Source organism: Marmota flaviventris, chromosome 2, assembly GCF_047511675.1.
Source record: "Marmota flaviventris isolate mMarFla1 chromosome 2, mMarFla1.hap1, whole genome shotgun sequence".
Taxonomy (NCBI): domain Eukaryota; kingdom Metazoa; phylum Chordata; class Mammalia; order Rodentia; family Sciuridae; genus Marmota; species Marmota flaviventris.
Genome location: NC_092499.1, coordinates 181,478,563 through 181,500,930, shown reverse-complemented (window position 1 = coordinate 181,500,930; position 22,368 = coordinate 181,478,563). Strand labels below are relative to the sequence as shown.

The following is a 22,368-nucleotide window of genomic DNA, read 5'->3' as shown; positions in this document are numbered from 1 at the left end:
AAAGGAAGGATTTAATGAGGGTGGCATTGGGAGACATGTAGAGAACCACAGTCTGAAGCGAGAGGAAGGAATGGAGAGAAAAGGCAGTCTTCCAGAGAGAGAGAACAAGGACACTTCAAACAATTCCAATCCAAATTCCTAAATCTTAATTACCCAACCAACAGATAAGCACTGGGGTGGACAGTGAGCTTCCTGATATGGCTCTGATGGTGAGCCACCAGTCCAGCAACAAGGAAATAGAAAATCAAAGCTTAGACAATCCTCAACCACTTGAAGTCAATAAGTCTCAGCATCAAGAAGGCTTCCCTGGGCAAATATAAGACTTCTAGTAAACTAACCACACCAAATCACCATGGGCAGAACTAGAAGGGAGACCTCAGATAAGAGTCTCCAATTTACTCCTGTGAAAACTAAAGCTCTGAGAGGAAAAGTAAAGTGTATAAGACAATAAAGGCAATTAGTAGCAGAAACAGATTAATAATTATGAATGAAAGTCGGGCTAAGTGCAATGGCACATGTCTGTACTCCCAGCTATTCAGGAGGGTGGGGCAGAAGGATCACAAATTGATGCCAGTCTCAACAATTTAATGAGATGCTGTCTCAAAAAAATAAAGAATAAAAAGCGTCAGGATGTAGCTCAGTGGTAGAGTGATCCTTGGTTCAATCTCCAATACTGAAAAGAGAAGAACGAAAATCTGCCTCATGGAAGGGGAGGGAGCATGGGGGTAGGAATGATAGTAGAATGAATCAGACATTATTACCCTGTGGGTATATATGATTATACAACCTATGTAAGTCTACATCACGTACAACCAAAAGAATGAGAAATTATACTCCATTTACGTATGATGTGTCAAAATGCATTCTACTGTCATGTATACCTAATTAGAACAAATAAAATATATTTTAAAAAATAAAATAGCATGTGAATTTGCAAAATAAGAAAAAGAAAATCTGCCTCACCAATGACTTTGTATCATGAGAACTAGGACTCACCAAAAATAAGTCGAATACAGCTAAATTTCAAAATTCATAGTGATGAATTTTCATATGGGCCTGGCTTATATATATTATTCATTTAAAAAGTTTAAATTTAGAAAGTAGAATAACATGGTCTTGGGTTGTGTCTCAGCAGTAGAGCGCTTGCCTAGCATGTGTGAGGCCCTGAGTTTGATCCTCAGCACCACATAAAAAAATAAATAAATAAAATAAAGGTATTGTGTCCAACTACAACTAAAAAGTAAATATTTAAAAAAGAAAGTAGAATAACCTGAAAGATAACATATCTATGAATGAACATAACAAATATGCAAGATTTCTATAAAGAAAATCTTAAAATACTATTTGAAGAAAATAAAGACAATGCATCCTAATCCTGGAGAACAAGAGTCAGTATCATAAAGGTATCAACACTCCTTGAGTTCATAGATAAAAATAATGTAGCTCCAAAAAAATAGCAAATACATAACTTTGTAACAGATGAAAAAATGGTAAAAAAAATATTTGTAATTCCTACTACAGCCTATACAAAACCTCTATAAAAAGCCTATACTACTGAGTATGGTGTACACACATGTAATTCCACATACCGTGTAATCCCAACTACTTGGGAAGATGAGGCAGGATTGCAAATTAAAGACCAGTCTCAGCAATTTAGTGAGACCCTACTCAAAAAAAGCGGGAGAGGGATTGAGAACGTAGCTCAGTGGTACAGCACTTGCCTGGCACATCCAAGGGCCCTGGGTTCAATCCGCCTGCAGTATCCCCAATAAAAGCCTATATAATTAGTAAGAAAATGACAAACCCTTGGCCTAAAGGATGTAAAAATATAGGTTAAGGGAGGAAGGTTAATTCTTAATAAAAAGATGTACAGATCAACCATTACAATTAATATTAACCAACTTGAATTAATATAAAATAAAACCAGACAAATATATGTATATACATTATTTTTTCTAGGTTTTAAAACTGGAGAGCTGGGAGAACTGGGGTTATAGCTTAGTGACAGAGTGCTTGCCTCGCATGTTCCATCCTCAGCATCACATAAAAATAAAGATATTGTGTCCATATTTTAAAAAATGCATTCCACTATTGTCATGTATTTAATTAAAAAAAAAAAATGAAGGGCTGGGTGCCATGGCGCACGCCTGTAATCCCAGCAGCTCGGGAGGCTGAGGCAGGAGGATCAAGAGTTCAAAGCAAGCCTCAGTAAAAGCAAAGTGCTAAGCAACTCAGTGAGACCCTGTCTCTAAATAAAATACAGAAAAGGTATGGGGATGTGGCTCAGTGGTCAAGTGTCCCTGAGTTCAATCTATGGTACCAAAAAAAAGAAGGTAAATATCAGTAAATTCTTTGTAGTATTATGAATCTCATGAAGTATTTATAATAAATATTTTATTCTAAGAATGTTATTCTCATTGAAAGCCTGTTTCTATTCCACACACACTTATATTCCAGAATATTAACATCAGTTATCCCTGGGCAAAAATAATGTAACTCTTATTTTCATTGTGACTTGCTATGTCTCCTAAGTGCTAACTTATTTTTAAATAATCTTCTGAAAATATCATAATAAGTTTCAAAATGGCCATACTAAAAGACCCATTTTCATTAATCTAAAGGACAAAGACAAAACACCCAAATTAACAAAGGTTCTGGACAGTTCTTTGGTATAATCATCCTCACCTGCCTTGAAAGAACCTGGGAAATTTGATTTGGTTTATCACAATGAAAATGGAACCGAGATAGTTGAGTATGCTGTGACACAGGAGAGGAAGATCACGGTTTTTTGGAAAGTTGATTGATCCAAGACTGATTCTTGAATCTCCAAGTACCACCTCAAGTATAGAACATGTCTGAGGATGACCTTTCCACCTCATAGTTTATAAATGTCTTTTTTGTGAAAGTGACTATAACCTGAACTTTTTTTTTTTTTTTTAAAGAGCATTTGAAAGTCTGGATTTTTTGTTATCTTCATTTGCCTGCATAAGGGAAAAAAAAAATCTACCTCATCATTTAAAATAATATGGGTGGTTTGTAGACCCCCTGATTTTTCTTCAAGTTGATTTCAGTTAACAAAAGTTAGAACTTGACATTCCCTGCAGACATTGTTATATCCCAATAGTCTGGTTTCTTCTCATTTTCTATTTTTTTGACCATTAAGTAGCGATCGTCAGTAGGAGTTTATAATACCAAGTACAAGAATGTGCTGCGGATCTTGTTTCAATAAGTTTCATTAAGTAACATTTTAAAATATTAAAGCATGTTGCTTGAAATTTTTTAACATTTGAGTTGTTCCATTAAACATGGAGCATCTTATAAATTTCAAGTATGTTATACTTGAAATTGCCAAGAGTTAACAGATAGTTGGGTTTGTTGCAGACAGTGGGTTCAAGAATCCTTTCACATTTTCCTAATTTAAAAATTAAGGATTCTCAGGACCCTGTGTAAGAGCAGTGTGCCTGGAGGAGAACTGTGTTACCTTGGGAAGAGGATTTGCTGTGGGACTTAAGACCATGGAACATGTTATCTTGCTACAAGATGCCAGGCACCTGCTCAGTGGGTTGGAGTGAGGTTCTTGAACAGAAACTTCCTTTTTTTTTTTCTGTTATTACTCAATACAAAGCAAAAATGGCTAAATATATACTGTGAAAAAGGCTTTCTTCTAACAAAAGATCAGATCCTCCTTCAGCTTTGCAAATTTTTAAATAAAATCATATTGAACATTAAAAAAAAGAGTATATATAATATTGCTATGGTGGGGCTGGGGTTGTGGTTCAGCAATAGAGCGCTTGCCTAGCACGTAAGAGGCCCTGGTTCCATCCTCAGCTTCACATGAAAATAATATAAAGGCATATAAATAAATAAATAAAGTTACTGACAACTACAACTAAAAATAAATATTTGCAAAAAAAATATTGCTATGGCAACTAGTAATTATTTGTCAAAATTATAAATATATATACCCTTTGGCCTAGGAGTTCTACTTCCAAAATGTGTTCTGATAGATATGCTTACACAAATGTGAAATAATTTAAAATTATTACTACAAATGCAGTAGCACACACCTATAATCCCAGCAACTTGGGAGAGGAGGATCACAAGTTTTGAGGCCAGCCTCAGCAACTTAGTGAGACCGTATCCTAAAACAAAAAAAATAAATAAATAAAAAGGGCTGGCGATGCAGGTCAGTGGTAATACACTACTGGGTTCAATCTCTAGTAACAAAAACAAAAACCAAAAAAATAAAAAAAACTAACACTGTGTTTAGACAAAAAAAAAAGTAAATAAAGATGGCTATTCAGCAAAGTAAATATAGTTAATGCTACTGAACTATATGCTTTAAAATGATTTAAAATGATTTAAATGTTATATATTTGTTAGTTTAGCCTCAGAATATTTCTGGAAGGATACACAAAGAACACAAAGTCGGAATGAGATAGGGACAAAATTTTCTTTGGTGAATTATGAGAGTGCAGTTTAAAAAAAAAAAAAGTTAAAATATGGGGGGCCTGGGCTATAGTTCAGTGGTAGAGCGCTTGCCTAGCACGTGTGAGACACTGGGTATAATCCTCAGCACCACATAAAAATAAAGGCATTGCGTCCATATACAATTAAAAAAAATTTTTTTTTTTTTTTAAACCAAAACTTAAAATGCAGGCTTCTTGGACAGGCATGGAAGTGCATGCCTGTAATCCCAGCAATTTGGGAGGCTGAGGCAGGAGGACTGCAAGTTCAAGGCTGGCCTCAGCAACTTAGTGAGGCCCTAAGCAACATAGCAAGACCCTGTCTCAAAGTTGAAAAATTTTAAAAATAAAAATGAAAGGAATGGAGATGTAACTCAGTGGTAGAGCACCCTTAGGTTCAATCCTTAGTACTATGAAACAAATAAATAAGGGCTTCTTGTTAAAGCTGTAACATAATTTTCCCTGAAGTTTGGCACCTAATATATATTTATTGCTCTTGGGTAAAAGTCAGCAAACTAAGGTCTATGAGCCAAATTCAGCTAGAATCTTGTTTTTATAAAATATTATACGAACAAATCCATGTTTTACATATCGTCTATAACTGTTTGTAGCAGCTTCTGAATAGTTGTGACAAAATCGTATGGTCCTTGAAGCTTAAAATACTTATTATCTAGCCATTTACAGTTTGCCAAAATCTGCTCTAGAGCAATTAAAATAATTTAAATATCAAATGTGTTTTCTCGTGTTCATGTGGTACCCAGATTTCTCAAATACTCATGATTATTAAGCAGGATTTTAACCTTCAATGATTTAAATAAGTACTGGTTAATAAAATCAAATAATAATACACTCAGGACTGGGGTTGTAGATCAGTGGAAGAGCACTTGCCTGGCATGTGTGAGGCACTGGGTTCAATTCTTAGCACCACATAGGAATAAATAAAATAAAAGTCCATCAACAATTAAAATTTTTTAAATAGTAATATACTCAAGAAATGTTGATAGCAATCAAATATTAAATAAGATCAAAGAAAATTATTTCTCTAACTAGATGATCAATACATTTTAAAGTTAACTGTATTTATTCCAGTTATCTTCCTCTAAATTTGTGCCTTTTGCTAAAGTTACTGAATGGAACAGGTATACTGCTCACAATGACAGAAACTGCCCCTCCATAAGACACACCAATTGGAAAATCTTGGCTCCAGTGGACAGCAGAGGAATGTCCTGTAGAACAAAAGCCAAGGTGCTCTGATGTGAGCTAAATACCACGATATTGAGCCAAGTGTTGAGCTGAGAGCTGGGGGAAGAGATAGGAAGTCGGCTCCCAACTCTGCCATGTAACAGCTGGTGTGAACCCAAGAGCCCCAGGCGTACTGTCTTCATATAGCATATAATGGTACTTTAAGGTCTACCTTCAAATACCCCTTGATCCTTACTACTTACAGAAAAATCAATGGAGAGATTACTACAAAGGATCAAAAACGGGTCGCATACTGCTCAGGCGGAATGGTCTTGCCAAGAGAAGCTTTCAATTATTCACCCACTTTAGATATCTTCAAAGGCCAAAATCTGATCAGGCTACCAAGGCATATGCCCAGACAAACAAAGTTGAAACTTTGAAACTAAAAATCTTCTTTTTTTTTAATAAATCATTTGCATATTTCTCACTTCCTAATTTCTTTTTTAATATTTTTTAGTTGTCAATGGACCTTTATTTTTTATTTATTTATATATGGTGCTGAGAATTGAACCCAGTGTCTCACACGTGCCAGGTAAGCACTCCACCACTGAGCCACAACCTCAGCCCCCCCAATTCCCAATTTCTAAGACACTAGTTATCTAAGATATTCAAGCTAATGCTTTGCTACTTTATTCCTAAAGAGAAGTAATCCCTACTGAAAAATTACAAATCAGAAATTCAGAATAAACTTCAATCACAATGCTTAATGTAACATGTCATATTTAAATGCTATGGCTTATGTCACAGAGTTGGCAAGTGAATTGCTATTCCTTAACACTCACACTAAATAAAGCACAGGCAACTCAGCATCCCTGGGGGAAGGCTACGTGGCAATCTCACAGCTCCCCTCCTCAAGGGTACACATGCCATATGGTATTCTTCCCATTATTAAAGTACTGGCATATATTCTCCTTGAAACCACCCTGGAAAAAACAAATTTTAGGGCTAGGGTTGTAGTTCAGTGGTAGAGTGCTTGACTAGCACGTGTGAGACACTGAGTTCGATCCTTAGCACCACATAAAAATAAATATATATACTGTGTCCATCTACAACAACAAAAAACTTTATTTCAAAATGCTAAACTGGCTGAATCAGTTTTTTTAAATAAACATTTTATACCTCAAAAAAATTTCTACTAAAAAATCCTAACAGTCTTCATGTTATATAACAATTCCAGTTGTATCCCACAGGTTTTACAAAAGTACGTTTTTGGATGAAACTAATTTAAAAAAACAAAACAAAAAATGCACACTAAAAATGTTCAGGCCAAATGTTAAGATAACAGAGCCCACCAGTACACATAATTTTGTACTGCACACATAATTCTGTCCTAGAACAAAGATTTTCCGCCCACTCGTATTTATTCAAAGAGACAACACAGCATGCTGTTTAGGAAAAGTCATTCTGACAAGAGCCACGTGCATCAAGCTTCTCTCACAGACAGAACCAAATAGAGAAAAACAAGCAATATGCTGAAGTGTTCCAAATCATCAGTCCCCAGCCCTTTATTTTTAAATTTTTCTTATTTTGAGACAGGTTTTCACTAAGGGCCACAACTCTGACTATATTATCAGAATTCATGAGAACGTGTGCGGATCACATTTCTAACCTTAAAAGTGAAGATTAATCATTTTAAACTTTTATTTATTTTGAATTTTTTTTTCAACTTAAACATTTAAAACTATTGCTTTGTGGGGTTGAAGATATATACCTCAGTAGCAAAGTGCTTGCCTTAGCATGAGTGAGGCCCTTACTTCAAAACCCACTACCACAAATTAAATAAAACTACAGCTTTTACCAGTAAGACACTTTGGGGTTCTACAAAAAAGTCCATTAGGAACAGGGATTCTGATGCCGAAAAGGTATGAAAAGCACTAATATCAAGAAGTGCTGAAGACAATTTATGTATCTGTAAATCAAAGAAATTACTGTGAAGACTGTGAAGTGTTTCACCTGAAGTATGTTGCGTGTACATACTGGTTGGGGTGGAGAACAAACAGTTCATTAGCCAGCCTAGACATTGTGACTTTCAAAAACAAATCTGTTTTTGGCTTTACTTCTCAATTATTAATAATGATAGTACTTGAGTATCCTAACTGTTGTACTGGTTACACAGTATATATACTTGTGACAAAACTGTGACAGTTTTGTTATACTTGTGACAAACTGTGCAAAGTTATATGCATACACATATAAGTACAGTACATGTATGTAGCTGGTAAAATCAGAATAAGCTTGCAAGATTATGCCAATATCAATTTCTTGGTTTTGAGATTGTGTTGTTGTGTGCGTTCCTAGCATGGGAGGAAGCCTGGGCAATAGTTCACTGGACTTCTCATTCGTAGTATATTTCTTTGCAACCTCCTGTGATCTATAATTATTCAAAAATAAAAGTTTTTTTAAAAAACACTTGATAAATTAAAGGTGAAAATGTAAGGTGCCTACTCACTCTGGACTTTCTGAAAGTTTAAATTATGGCAAGCTTAATATTTCAAGAAATCAAAGGAAAGGAGATTGCTGAGTAAAAAAAAAGACAAGTGCAAAAGTTAATTTCAAAAACTGATGCACATATTGACTTAAAGACAAGGAAATAATATTCCATGACAGAAAGGCTGAGTATTTTTCTCATAATTACCACAGATACCCTCTTTTCTGGTTAACACCTCTCACCCCTTCCACACAATGACAGAGGGAGGCCCTAGGCGGCCTTTTTGTACATCGTGAACCACACATACCCACAGCTTTCACCACCAGCAGCCAGATGATTAGACCAAGGGTTGGCATTTGGCCTAGGATAGACATCTGCCCCCTCCTCACAGGTGATCATTCCAAAGGCTAATACCTGATCTAAACCCAGATGGAATTCCTGGCCCAGGAATTTAGAATTGGATAGAGCTAGTCTCTTGAAGACAAAAAGTTAAAACAGGGAAGGTGTAAAGGAACCATGGATGGTGATCATTTTGCAATTTCCAAGAAAATTAACAAGTAGCAAAAAGATTTTTTAAAAGAACCAAATCAACTCCAGGAAGAATTAGGAAACAGACTAGACTAAGCCCCTGAAGATGGAATTCTAAGCTGCTAAGCCTGGATGCAATTTTGCCTCTGGGTTCTAGGAACTTGACTATTTTCCCAAAAATGTTTGTACTTGCTCCCAAAAGATGCTAACCAATAGGGGGCTGGGGCTGGGGCTGGGGCTCAGTGGTAGCATGCTTGCCTAGCACGTGTGAGATACTAGGTTCGATCCTCAGCATCACATAAAATATGAACAAATAAAAGTATGTTGTTTTTTTTAAAGAGAGAATTTTTTAATATTTATTTTTTAGTTTTTGGCGGACACAACATCTTTGTATGTGGTGCTGAGGATCAAACCCGGGCCGCACATAAGCCAGGCGAGCGCGCTACCGCTTGAGCCACATCCCCAGCCCAAAAAGTATTGTTTATAACTTAAAAAAAAGATGCTAACCAATATAACCATAAGAGACTTAAAGAAAACTCAGGTTTCTTGGCCAGTCAGATGCCAATATATATCCATGGTACTTATGATGGCCTTCAGAGTTAACCAAACAGCAGCCACCTCTGCTAGAACTGTAATACCAAGTGAAGGCAAGATGAAGGCAAGCAGAGGGGGTCAGAGCCAGGGAACAATGATGGTCTCCTCAAGACAGGTAGAGAGGTCCCACCCCACAGGCACATCCCAAAGATAAAGATGATGAAGGATGTTAGGAAAATAACAGGAAAGAGAAATGTCATAAAACCAGTCTCCATTTCTTTATACCACAAAGAAAATTTACCTCAAAGACAAGATAGGTCCATAAGAAAGTTGAACTGCCACCCCAGGTCTTGAGTCCCTGCTATTTAGCTTCTCACCGTGTGACCAAAACCTGTCCCCTTTGCAGGCCCCAAATGCCTCCAGCAGAGGATGAGAAGTTTGGATTTATAAGTCCTCTCTTATTCTATTAATAGGCTATTTATGGCAGCCTGAATACCCAGAAAGCTGAACCAAAAAGCAAACTCAGTCTGGTGCTATTGACATGACCCCCCATTGTTCCTGGCCTTAACATTCTCTCCAGGGACAAGTCTGCACTTCTCTATACCTACACCTGTGTTCTGGAAGCTCAACCCACCTGAATCATGAAGTCATTTTCTTCCTGGACTTCGCAGATACAACGAACCACCTCAAAATCATAGCGGTCATCTCCATCAAGTTCCTCATCTGGGTTGGTGGTCACATCAACATCTTGGCCATACTCCTCATCACTCCAAAGAAAGCTCTCAGAAGAGGATTCACTCAAATTCTCCTCCTCTAGAAGGTGAGGGAAACCAACAGTCACTATTTTAAATTATAGTTATAAAATGTATAAAACCCTAGCTTGTCCTGAGTAGAAAATAACCTTACTCCAGGGCTGAGAAATCAGGAATTAATGTGTTCCTGGGAGTTGTCATTAGTCCAAATGGAGTACGCTGCCTAGCAATGAACTGAAATCCATTTCCTCACTTCACTGACAGAGTATGAAGCCCAAGGTCAGTGGCTGCTCGAGGTCACAGATCTGTCAGTGAGCTTCAACTCCTTATGAACTACACAGTCTGTTAATCCTCAGAACTAAAATTTTCCTCAGTCTTCCCATGAAGCCAGCCCTATACATAAGAAGGTTGTGTCCACAGTCACTTTAAAGTTCTGCAGACAGTGGGGAAAGAGGCAGGAGAGGATCCCAGGAACAATCTGCACCAGAATCACTGAGTCTTGGTGCCTAATTAGCTATAATCAAGCCAACATTTACTACGCACTTATTCTTTGCAGACACTGTTCCAAGTATTACTTTCTAACAAATGATCAGGCCAGCAGCGAGCACCCTTACCAGCTGCTTTCAATTTCCCTTTGTGATTTCCAGATTCTGAGCCATGGAGCTGTGGGCTCATATGGACCCCAGGCTTGTGTGAAGACCCACACCTGGTAACAGCAAATGCCTTGGGTGGAGAAGGTTCCTGGGAGGTGTCACTGATCTCCTCACTGCAGGGGCATTCTGGAAGAACAGCATGAGAAAGAAATGAGTAACTCCAGACATTATATATTTTATTATTTTTTTGTGGTGGGGGGAGGCGGTGGTTTAAGGGATTGAACCCAGGGACACGTTACCAACTGAGCTACATCCCCAGCTCTTTTTAATTTTTTTGAGACAGGGTCTCACTAAGTTACTGAAGCTGGCCTCAAATTTGCAAATCTTCTGCTTCAGGCTCCCAAGTTGCTAGGTTACAGGTGTGTAACACCACACCTGACAACTCCAGACATTATAAGGGCATTCCAGAACCAACCTCATCCAATCAGTAAGCCTCCTGTTCCAATAGCTCAAACTTGGGGTCAATTCAACCAAGAAAAGGTATAAGGTACTGAGGGAAGATTTAGGATTTCATACTTCCAGCTACCTCTGAGAACTCCAATTCCAAACAATTTCTTCTCACCATCACCCCCCCTCACCTGTTTCTGGTAAGTTTTTTTTTTTTTTCTCTAAGTCAGAAACTACAATGAGTCAGGAGCAGTGGCATATGCCTGTAATCCCAACATCCTGGGAGGCAAAGGCAGAAGGTTCAAAGCCAGCTTCACCAACTTAGCGAGACCCTAAGCAAGTCAGCAAGACCCTGTATCTAAATAAAATATAAAAAAGAGCTGGGTGTATAGCTTAGTAGTTAAGCACCTCTGGGTTCAATCCTCGGTACCAAAAAAAAAAAGAAAGAAAGAAACTACAATGAAAATAAAGAAAACCTGGCATCTCTTTAACTTCCAAGGTTTTAACACAGATTTTCTTAAACATTTTTGTTGGGGTACATACATACTTCTCAAGAAATGAATTCTTTCTTTAGAGATGTATGTTTAAGATTTATATATCTGAACAATCAGTCATCTACACATCCTCTCAGACTTTGTTGCCTCCATGTATATGGCTCTGTAATAGGAGATATACTGGCCCATGAGCCTAATGGGAGGGCTTTCATAAACGCCAATCAGAGCTGGTAATGGTGGCACACACCTATAATCTCAGCAACTCATCAGGCGAAGCAGGAGGATTACAAATTCAAAGCCAACCTCAGCAACTTAGTAAAACACTGTCTCCAAATTAAAAATAAATAAATAAAAATGGCTGAAGATGTAGCTCACTGGTAAAGCACCTCTGGATTCAATCTCTAGTGCCAAACAAACAAACAAATAAATAAATAATAAAGAATGCCAGCTGGTCCTTGTAAGACATGGGAGTGTAACCCACCCCAGGCCACCCCCACCAGGGCCCTACTAGGTTCAGCCCACAAGCCCTAGGAAAGGCCTGCTGGTCCTTCCTCTCCTCAGTGCAGGCTCAGAGGCTACCACAGGAGGAAGTCATCCCTCCCCACCCATGGCAAGGAAATCTAAGAAACCCTCGGGAAGATTACCAGGTTTGGTTTTCTTTTTCTTTTTCTTTTTCTTCTTTGGCTTCACTCTCACAAACTCTTTGAATTTCTTCTCTTTGTTTTTTTCCTTGTCTTTTGCAGCTACAATTAAACACAAGTTTATGTGTTGGCATTTTAATGTTTTTTCAGCACAGAGATGTTTATTCTTAAGTAATTAAGCACGCCCAATGGGAAGAAATAGAACATGTATTACTAAGTTCTTGCCTTGGCTGTGCCAGTGAGATCACCTTTCTTGCCTTTGAGGGCTGTATAGTGGCTGCAGGACAGTCATTCTTCCATCACTTGGCCTCGAGAGCCCAGGAGACAACTAACTTCAGGCTGCTATTATAAACGAGTCGCGATGAAACATGCCACGCTCATTTGTTACATGTTGCCTATGGCTTATTTCATGCTTCAACAGCAGAGTTAAGAAGTAATGATAAAGGCCTTAGGGCCCTCAAAGCTGAAAATAAGTATTATCTAGTCCTCTTGCAGCCCATTTGTTTGGTACTTGAGATTAAATACCAGGTCTGGCATATGCTAGACAAGGTTCTATTAGGAAACTATATCCCCAGACTTTCTTATATTATTTTGAGTCAGGGTCTTGCTACATTGCCCAGGCTGGCCTTGAACTTTCGATCCTCAAGTAGCTGGGATCACAGATGTGGGCTACCACACCTGGCTACTCTTATCTGTCCCTTTACAGAGAAGTTTGCCAACCCTACTTGGATCTTTGCTCCTCAACCCTGTCTGGAATCATATAGGGAGCTTTAAAAAAAAAAAGACCTAATGATTTAGCTGAACAACAGAGCACTTGCCAAGTATGCACAAAAACAACAACAAACAACCTGGGCTCAGGGGCACATTCCTTAATCCCAGAGTCTTAGGCAGGAGAATCTAAAGTTTAAGGCCAGCCTTGGCAACTTAGCAAGACCCTGTCTCAAATTTTAAAAATAAAAGGCTTTTACAACACTGAGATACATCCCCAGTTTTTTTTTTTTTTTTTTTTTTTTTAATTCTGAGACAAGGTTGCTCAAGGTCTCACTAAATTGCTGAGGTTGACTTAAACTTCTGATCCTACTGTCTCAGCCTCCCAAGTTGCGCGCCACCGTGACCAGTGCTCAGGCAGGGCTCCAGTGTCCTTCCACCTTATCTTCCCAAATAGTTGAGACTACAGGCACACACTACCATGCTCTGTGTCTCAAAGACATTTAAAAGGAGATCTATCTGACTCTCGAGGACCATATCAGCACTGTGGCCCCAGTCCCTTTCCCAGATGGGTATCTAGGAACTCTCAGAGAGGAATGATGGGCTATAGCTAGCTGGCACATCTGGGTTCTATACTAGGGAACATACAGGACTTACAGATAGATCTGTGGGCAGCTTTCCTGCTAAAATATACCACAACTAAAGAAGAAAGTCCACTAAATAAGATATCTAGAAAACAATTTCATCCATTTTGCAAAAACACTCACTTTTTAAATCAAGAAATTACAACCCAGAGAAATAAGTCATACAATTGATTAGTAGAAACAAACCCAAAGACAAAGAAGCCTGAGCTGACCCCTGCAAGACATCAGAGCTGGTATACTGCAAAACTTCACTTGGAAACACCAATCTACTTCAACCTTCTACATCTGCTTATTCACTTAAAGGCCTGGCTAAGGGGAAGGAGGCATGTGAGTAACAGAATTACAGATGGCTAGAGTAAGAAGGGGATCTTAAGGATAGGTGACCAGTTTATTCTCCTTGGGACTTCAGAATCTTTGCCCTGCCTGTCCCAGCACAAGAATGTCTTTCTTCTTCCCTTGCTTTCTGGGGCAGCTTCTCTCTAACTTTGAGAGCCTGGACATTTAGTTGAGGCTGCTGAAACAAAACAGATGGGGTGGATTAAACAATAGATATTTATTTCCTAGAGTTCTAGGTGTTGGCCAGTCTGTTTTGTGGTGTATCCCCACATGAAGCGGGTAAGGGACATCCCTCTCTGAATTCTTCTTAAAAGACACCAACCCCATCATGAAGGCCCCACTCTAATAACATCATCTAAACTTAATTACCTCCCAAAGGATCCCTCTCTAAATACCAATATCTAGAGGACAGGACTTCAACATAGGAATTCTAGGACTGGGAAGGGATCTGTGACACACAATTCAACCATAGCAAGGCCTAACTTGAATGTCACCTCCTTTCATTCCAGCTCTTGCCCTACAGGCAAAAGCTGCATCTATGTTCCCAGAGCATTTTATGTGTTCCTAAAATAGAACTGAGCCCTTTTCACTGTTTATGTATTTCTCCCCCCACATGAAAGGGCTTTGCCTCAATCACATAGTTCTCCATCACCACTTTGAGTAATAAAGAAATCAGATTTGGGCTGGGGATGTGGCTCAAGCGGTAGCGCGCTCGCCTGACATGCCTGCGGCCTGGGTTTGATCCTCAGCACCACATACAAAACAAAGATGTTGTGTCCGCTGATAACTAAAAAAGAAATATTAAAAAATTCTCTTTAAAAAAAAAAAAAAAGAAATCAGATTTGCGAAGAGATCTGTGTGAAGTCACACAGAATCAGTGCTCACTGTTACTGAGATGGCTCAAAACTCTCAGAACTGCTTCTTCTGCTCTATCTTGTCCACCCAGAAACTGAGGGGATCATACCTCCCAGAAAAAGAAAAAAAAAAAATCTCTGCAGGGTGTTTTCTAGCCCTGATGGTTCTCACAGAATCCCCAGGCTCCATCAGAGAAATCCACTTAAGAGTATTTGCTATAGTCAAATAAGAGTATTCAGCATAAAAAGGATGTGTGTGTGTGTTTTAAACAGTCACTATCCCCAAACATCACTATTGTCACTGAAGCAGAAGTGGTGTCTATTTGTCATTTATGCAGAAGTCAGGTCCACACACATATCAAATGCCTGTGTGAACTAGGAAACAGAATACCCAGTATCAGAGTCTCACCCTGAAACATCCCTCCCCCTGAACTCCGCACACCGTCTGAAATTGCACTCCAAAGATTAAGGGCTTTCTTAGAAGCCTGTAACCTGGTTCTAGTCTTTCAAATTTTAGAACATTTAATTATCAGATTACACAAGTCTGAGCAAACTGACACACCAGGGACCTTCTGATGGGAGAAAGGTGAGGGGAGATGCCTACAACAGAAGTTCCTTCAGGAGGGCTGGGGAATAATGAGGTGGCCATACTGTGGAATACTCAAGAGTGCTCTGCCACATTCACTCTGGCTGACAGTCAGCCACATAACGAAGGCTGACCTTTCTAAAGAGCCCAGTCCTCATGTAACGATCCTGAAGTTCCTGCTGGTTCATGGTAGACACAAGACTAGTGGCCAAGGTTTCAATTTCCCATATAGATTCCAGCAAGATGATCAGTCTGATAGTAACTGCTGAGCATCTCAGCAATCAGACAGGAAACGTATTTGGACAGTCACCAAGCTGTCTATGAGTTCTGGATCCACCTGATAGGAGGGTGGGGCTGTTATTCCTTGCTGGCTGCACAAATGCTACTTTCCACCTGAGAAGTATAAAAATGACCAGCTATAGCTCCAACAGTTGGTGAGTAACCTGTGTGGCGCATCTAATACCAAATGGATCAATTTTATTACGGAACACTTTAAACAAGCTAAAACACAAGAACTTAAAGGAACCTTAGGTATCCCCTAAAACATTTGTGTATTTGACCATCCCTGTCACCCTGGGGCTATTTTTAAAAACTGATAGGCAAAAATTCCCAGTTTACCCAGAGATTTTCAAAACCCTACTGAAAGGAATCTGGCATTATCAGAGAGAATAAAATCCCAGGTTAGGGGCTAGGGTTGTGTCATAACCCAGCTCAGTTTGTGTAAGTACATTCTGTGATAGTCACACAACTAAAAAAAATTGCCTAAGGACACATTTCTCAGAACGTATACTTGTGGTTAAGCAACTTATGACTGTATTTTTTTATTTTTTATTTGTTGTAATTAGTTATACATTGACACATCATACATAAATGGAGTATAATTTCTAATTCTTCTGGTTGTACATGAATGACTATATTTTTAACAAGTCATCCAGTGACTCCCATGCAGGAAGGCTGGATGCTGCTCCAGCAAAGATCTGGATCAAGTAAATATTGTAGGTGTTATTTGTGAGGAGGGGAAATCTCAGTAACAGATCCTTTAAGTCCTAGGAAATAAATCTGACCCCATAATTAACCAAGTAATCAAAAGCAGAGAAATCTAAAATCACCTAAAAGATAAATATGGCCATCCAAGGTAGCAGGACTAGCTAGTAACAGACATTAACATCCCTGAGCAATCAGTGTTTGGTCCTAAATAAAGCAAGTAGTAACCAGGCAAGAGGATATTCCAGCCTGAGAATGGAACTAGTCCTTTGCTTCTTTGTGCCAGAATAACAACAACAATCACGAGCACCAGGCAGAATGAGATTTACGTCTCTTTTGCAATGTTCAGGTCAGAGCTTAGTAATAAATTGTTGTTGAATAATCAGCTTGATCTATTTTAGCCTGAGGCAATTCTAACTCCAGTATTCTGATCCCATGCTCAAAAAGCAACTTTCCCTTCCCAGAGAATGTCTGAGCTGGACAGAAGGAAGATAATTTGGGTAGCAAAGGGTCAGCCCTTTTTTTACTTTTTGGTGGTACTGGAGATAAACCTCATGCATGCTAGGCAAGCCCTCTACCACTCAGCTACTTCCAGTCCTTTGTTTAAATTTTCTTTTGAGACAGCATTTCATTATGTTGCTCAGGATAGCCTTGAACTTGCCATCCTCCTGTCTCAGCCTCCCAAGTTGCTGGGATTATAGGTTTGTTCCACTATATCTGGCTTCTTTTCACATTTTTACAATGTGGTTACTAGAAACTTTTAAATTATACATGTGGCTTACATATTTCTGATAGATAACAGCATATAAGACTAAGAAACTCCAAACTGGCCTTAACACATTAGTCTTCCCAGCATGGTTGTTGAATGATCTCTTAGAGGGCCAGAGATTACCTTCAGATGGCATGGCCCTGACCTACTGTCCTGAAACTTCACTTTATCTATCTTCCTTAGGGATGCTATCAGATGCTAGGAATTCCACATTTCATTTAAACCTATATATCTAAATGAAAAAGCTTTATAATCCAAAAAGACATGTAGTGATATTATAATTTCAGTTAAAAACAAGATGGGAGATTGTAGAGTTTATTGGAAATTCATTACTTTTTCTGAAATTTCCCTAGAAACAAATTTTTTTCAATTTCTATGATTTAGAAAAGAATTCCAAAATGGTTCTCTGTAATTAAATATGAAATGAGATTTTGTGTTACTCCATACAAGCACCATTGTAGTTTTTACACAAAATAAACTAGTTTTCTTTGAAAATGCCTTCAGCTGAAATTAAGAAGAAAAAGGATTTGCCCATTAATAAAATCATATATCGTTTTTTAGTTCTTTTGTACTTTTGCCCTGCTGGTAGAGACGGGACACAGGTTTGGGGAGGAGGGGAGGAGGGGAGGAGGACAGCATGTTCCGGACATGAGTTCTCCCACTAGCTTCTCAAGGAGCGCCCTTGCTCAATTGTCCACACTCATATTGGGAGCACAGAGGCTAGGTAACTCTCAAGATAACTTGGGGAACAAGAGGCAGAGACAAGAATAAGAATTAAGTATTTCTGCTTCCTCCAGGAGGGCCCCAGCTCCATGATACAATACCTGAGAAAGACTTATCATTTTCAATCATGTGGAATTAACTGGACAAGACCAACATAATGTCTGCTTTCTGTGTCACAAACATAAGCACAGTGGCCTTAGCAGCAGGGTCCTCTACGGCACAATGCAGAACCAAGATACTTACTTGGAGAACTGGCAGAGACTCGCTTCCTGGTGAGGCTCTCCTGGTTGGCCTTGTCAGACGTTGAAGAGCCCCTTGTCTGGACATGCCTCTTCCCTGGGCTGTCTTCTGGCTCCAGTGATTTCTCCATTCCATGGAAATACTTCATGTGATAGTGCAACAGTTTAGCTTTGCGGAAAAATTTTAAACAGTCCACAACCTTGCATCTAAACTTATGGTCTAGGTCGACAGCTGGCACATTAGATGTCACAAAATCATTTGTTTTCTTAAAAGTATTTGGTACTGAAAAAAAAACAAAGATTCCATGTGCTTATTCTGGTTATTACAAAACATGCATTAGCATATGACAATGGAAAGTAAAACTGTGGTATGTGTAATATGCAGTCCGAGATATCAAGCAGACTGCAATTACCTCAAAATTATTGTTTGCAGGGAATCATGGATAAAAATTGTGATTCATCTTTAGAAACAGGAGGTCAATGTGTTCATTTTAAGTAGCTTTCAAGTTCTCAGGGTTTTACTGACTTTGGGGGAAAAGAACAAGGGGAAATCCTAAAGAAAATCAGGTACTTCAAGCCAACATTGTTGCTTATGAGTTGAACTAGATTAATATTCACCAGTACCCTGTACCCATCTGTGTGGACAGAACTAGGGAACACTCTGCAGAATCTCTTTATTAAACCTAAGGAATTTTACAACCCTGTTTGCATAAGAAAAGTGTAACTGTTCCAAGTGTTTTATTATTGAGCCTTCAAAATTTCACCACATACTTTGTTTTACAAAGTATTTTGTTGAATGAAAAGAACCCAGAGAATCCAAAGGAGAAAAAAAAAGCAACCAAATGAATGGAGCAGGACATGAGGAGAACTTGAAGGACTCATGATCAAATTCAAAGAAATGATAAAAGTTTGACCCTCCAAAACCAAAAAGATAGAAAGCAACAGTAGAAATGCACCAATAACAAAATATAAATACAGTTGTCACAAGGTTCTGTTAGAAACTGTTCACCAAAACTCCCTTCATAATACCCTCATCCCAATAACAGCAATCACCTTAAACTCAAGGTACTCCTCCTCTATAGAAAGGGTCATCCAAGAATATCCTTAATGGACCTTTCTTGGGTGAATGAAATTTTTACTAAAGGCAATGATATAATTTCCACCAAAAGCAGGTAAGCAAGACAAATAAACATCTGGTTAAGTATTTTGATTACTTTTGCAAATTTCATAATAAAATTTAAAAAAATTTAATCTTAAACTCAATTATAATCTACATTTTAAAAAATCTACATTTCAAAAGTAGGTTTGATGGGCTGATATATGTTGTTATATTGTCAATTTAAATTAAACACACACACACACACACACCCCCCAAAGAAGAATGCCTTAAAATCACTTTCTATCCAGGACAAAAGATCAAGACATTTTACCCCTTCATGAACATGAACAAAGTTAAGATCCATAAATTAGCTTACAGCTTAAAAAATTAAAAGGAATATGAAGTGATGTATACTTTTCAGATAAGGAAAGAAATGTCAGAGAAGAAGTTCAAAGCTCAAACTTCTAACATACCCTAAACTGGATAAGACCAACCTAATGTTTTTTTTTTGTTTGTTTTATTTTGTTTTGTTTTTCTTTTGGTAGTACTGGGGATTCAAACCAGGTGCTTAACTGTTGGGCCACATCTCAAACGCTTTTTGTTTTCTGTTTTGAAACAGGGTCTCATTAAATTGCTGAGGCTGGCTTTGAACTCATGATAGTCCTGCCTCAGCCTCCTAAACCACTGAGACTACAGGTATGCACCACCTCACCTGTCCTAAGTGTCTTTTTTAAAAATCAATGATTTGGGCCAGGGTTGTGGCTTAGTGGTAGAGTGCCTGCCTAGCATGCATAAGGCACCAGGTTTGATCCCTGGCACCACATAAAACTAAAATAAGGGTACATTGTCCATCTACAACTAGAAAAATATTTTTTTTAAAAAAAATGTTTTTGGGGCTGGGGATGTGGCTCAAGCGGTAGTGCACTCGCCTGGCGTGCGTGCTGCCCAGGTTCGAGCCTCAGCACCACATACAAACAAAGATGTTGTATCCGCCAAAAACTGAAAAATAAATATTGAAATTCTCATTCTCTCTCTCTCTCTCTTTAAAAAAAAAAAAATGTTTTTGGCCAGGTGCTATGGTGCACACCTGTAATCCCACAGCTTGGGAGGCTGAGGCAGGAGGATCAACAGTTCAAAGCCAGCCTCTGCAATTTAGCAAGGCGCTAAGCAACTCAGTGAGACCCTGTCTCTAAATAAAATACAAAAAATAGGGCTGGAGGTGTGGCTCAGTGGTCAAGTGCCCTGAGTTCAATCCCTGGTACACCCCGCCCCCCGCAAGAAAATGAAAAAAACAATAATGATTTCTCTGTAATTTCCTTCTCTTAGTCATATTAGGTCGAATCACTTAAATCTGCCATTTCTGTAGCACAAAAAAACATTCAATATTAGCTACTCCATATGATTCAACCCTAATAATCCCTTTTCTATATGACAGTCCTCAAAAACCATTGTAGACAACTCCATTTACCCCTTCATGAACATGAACAAAGTTAAGATCCAAAGTCAAAATGCATCAACACTGGGCTGGGGCTGGGGCTGGGCCTCAGTGGTAGAGCACTGGCCGGGCACATGTGAGGCACTGGGTTCATCCTCAGCACTAAATAAAAATAAAATAAAAGGTATTGAGTCCATTTACAACTAAAAAAAAAAAAGTATTTAAAAAAAATCAACATTGCCTGTAACTATTTGAGGGTGATAGTTTATAATGAAAAAAATAGAACATAAAACACAAGCATGTTTGAATTTAAAAAATAGTTTAGAATTTTAAAATAGTGAGGAATTTGAACCAATTCCATGAAGAATTATTAAAAACTCTGCGATCTTCTGTAACATCCTGGCCATCTGCATAAGGCAAACACAGCACAGTGGCTATAAGTGTGCATTCTGTAGCTGGATGGCCCATTTCAAATCCTGGCTCCTCTATTTACTCCCCTTGCCTCAGTTTCCTCATGTGCAGGTACACATGAGAATGGTAACATCTTCACTGAGTTATGAGAATTAAATAAATTACATGCAAAGAGCCTAGAAAAGTGCCTGGCATATAATAAGTGCTCAATACTTATTAGCTAATATTACCATACGGTGTTATTTTGGACTTAAGAATAAATGGGGGGGGCTAGGATGTGGCTCAAGCGGTAGCGCGCTTGCCTGGCATGCGTGCGGCCCGGGTTCGATCCTCAGCACCACATACAAAGATGTTGTGTCCGCCGATAACTAAAAAATAAATATTAAAAAAAAAATCTTTCTCTCTCTCTCTCCCTCCCTCTCTCTTTAAAAAAAAAAAAAAAAAAAAAAAGAATAAATGGGGCTGGAAGCCGTGACACACACCTGTAATCCCAGCGGCTCAGGAGGCTGAGACAGGAGGATCCCAAGTTCAAAGCCAGCCTCAGCAATGGCAAGGTACTAAGCAACTCAGTGAGACCCTGTCTATAAATAAAATACAAAATAGGGATGGCTGGGGATGTGGCTCTGTGGTCAAATGCTCCTGAGTTCAGTCCCCACTACCCCCTTCCCCCAAAAAAAAAGAATAAATGAGAGTTATAAATAGTTTTTGAGGAATTAACCTTCTCATAAGCAGATATTCCCAACACCCTCAGCCTCACTGCATACTCATGCCAAAGGCAAAACGGTAAAACAGAAACAGCCCAGCTTTCAATCCTAGCACTAGCCTTTAAATAAATAAACATAAATAAGCATACAAGTTAGACTAATTATCTAAAGGGGAAAATACCATCTATTTCAAAGAGGTGGAGAAAGAGTTACAGACAATGTATGTATTTGGTACAAAGCATGTAATCAATAAATGGAAATCATTATCACTTTGTGCATAAGCATAGAAGGCTTATGTTGTTTCTGGAACATGACTGGAGATAGGTCATGTTTTTGCAATTCTAGAGATTGAACACAGGGTCTTGTGTGTGCTGGGCAAGCATTCTACCACTGAGCAATACTCAAAGTCCAATTTTTTAATAGTCTCATTATAAGAGGTAGGACAGTTCCAAGCTTGGCTCACCAAACTCTTGAATATTGTTTTGTCTTTTAAAAAGATAAAGTGCAGGGGCTGGGGTGGCTCAGTGGTAGAGCACCTGCCTAGCATGGGCAAGCCACTGGGTTCAATTCTCAGCACTGCATAAAAATAAATAAAATAAAGGTCCATTGACAACTAAAAATTATTTTTAAAAAATTTTTTAAAAAGATAAAGTGCAGCCAGGTACAGTGGTGCATGCCTATAATTCAGGTACTTGAGAGGCAAAGACAGGAATTGCAAGTTCAAAGCCATTCTCAGCAACCTAGCAAAGTC

General features: G+C 38.6%; 1 protein-coding gene across 2 annotated transcripts in view; it reads right to left on the bottom strand.

Annotated features, from left to right (window-relative positions):
- Phf20 (PHD finger protein 20) overlaps positions 1–22,368 on the bottom strand; it is a 126,082-nt gene that overhangs the window by 17,680 nt on the left and 86,034 nt on the right. For both annotated transcript variants that reach the window (XM_027945356.2, XM_071608894.1), the window contains 4 exons: positions 17,973–18,251; positions 12,129–12,227; positions 10,565–10,729; positions 9,833–10,011 (listed from right to left, as the gene is read on the bottom strand). In XM_027945356.2, coding sequence (XP_027801157.2) covers positions 9,833–10,011; positions 10,565–10,729; positions 12,129–12,227; positions 17,973–18,251 — 722 coding nt within the window. The remainder of the gene's footprint in view (positions 1–9,832; positions 10,012–10,564; positions 10,730–12,128; positions 12,228–17,972; positions 18,252–22,368) is intronic.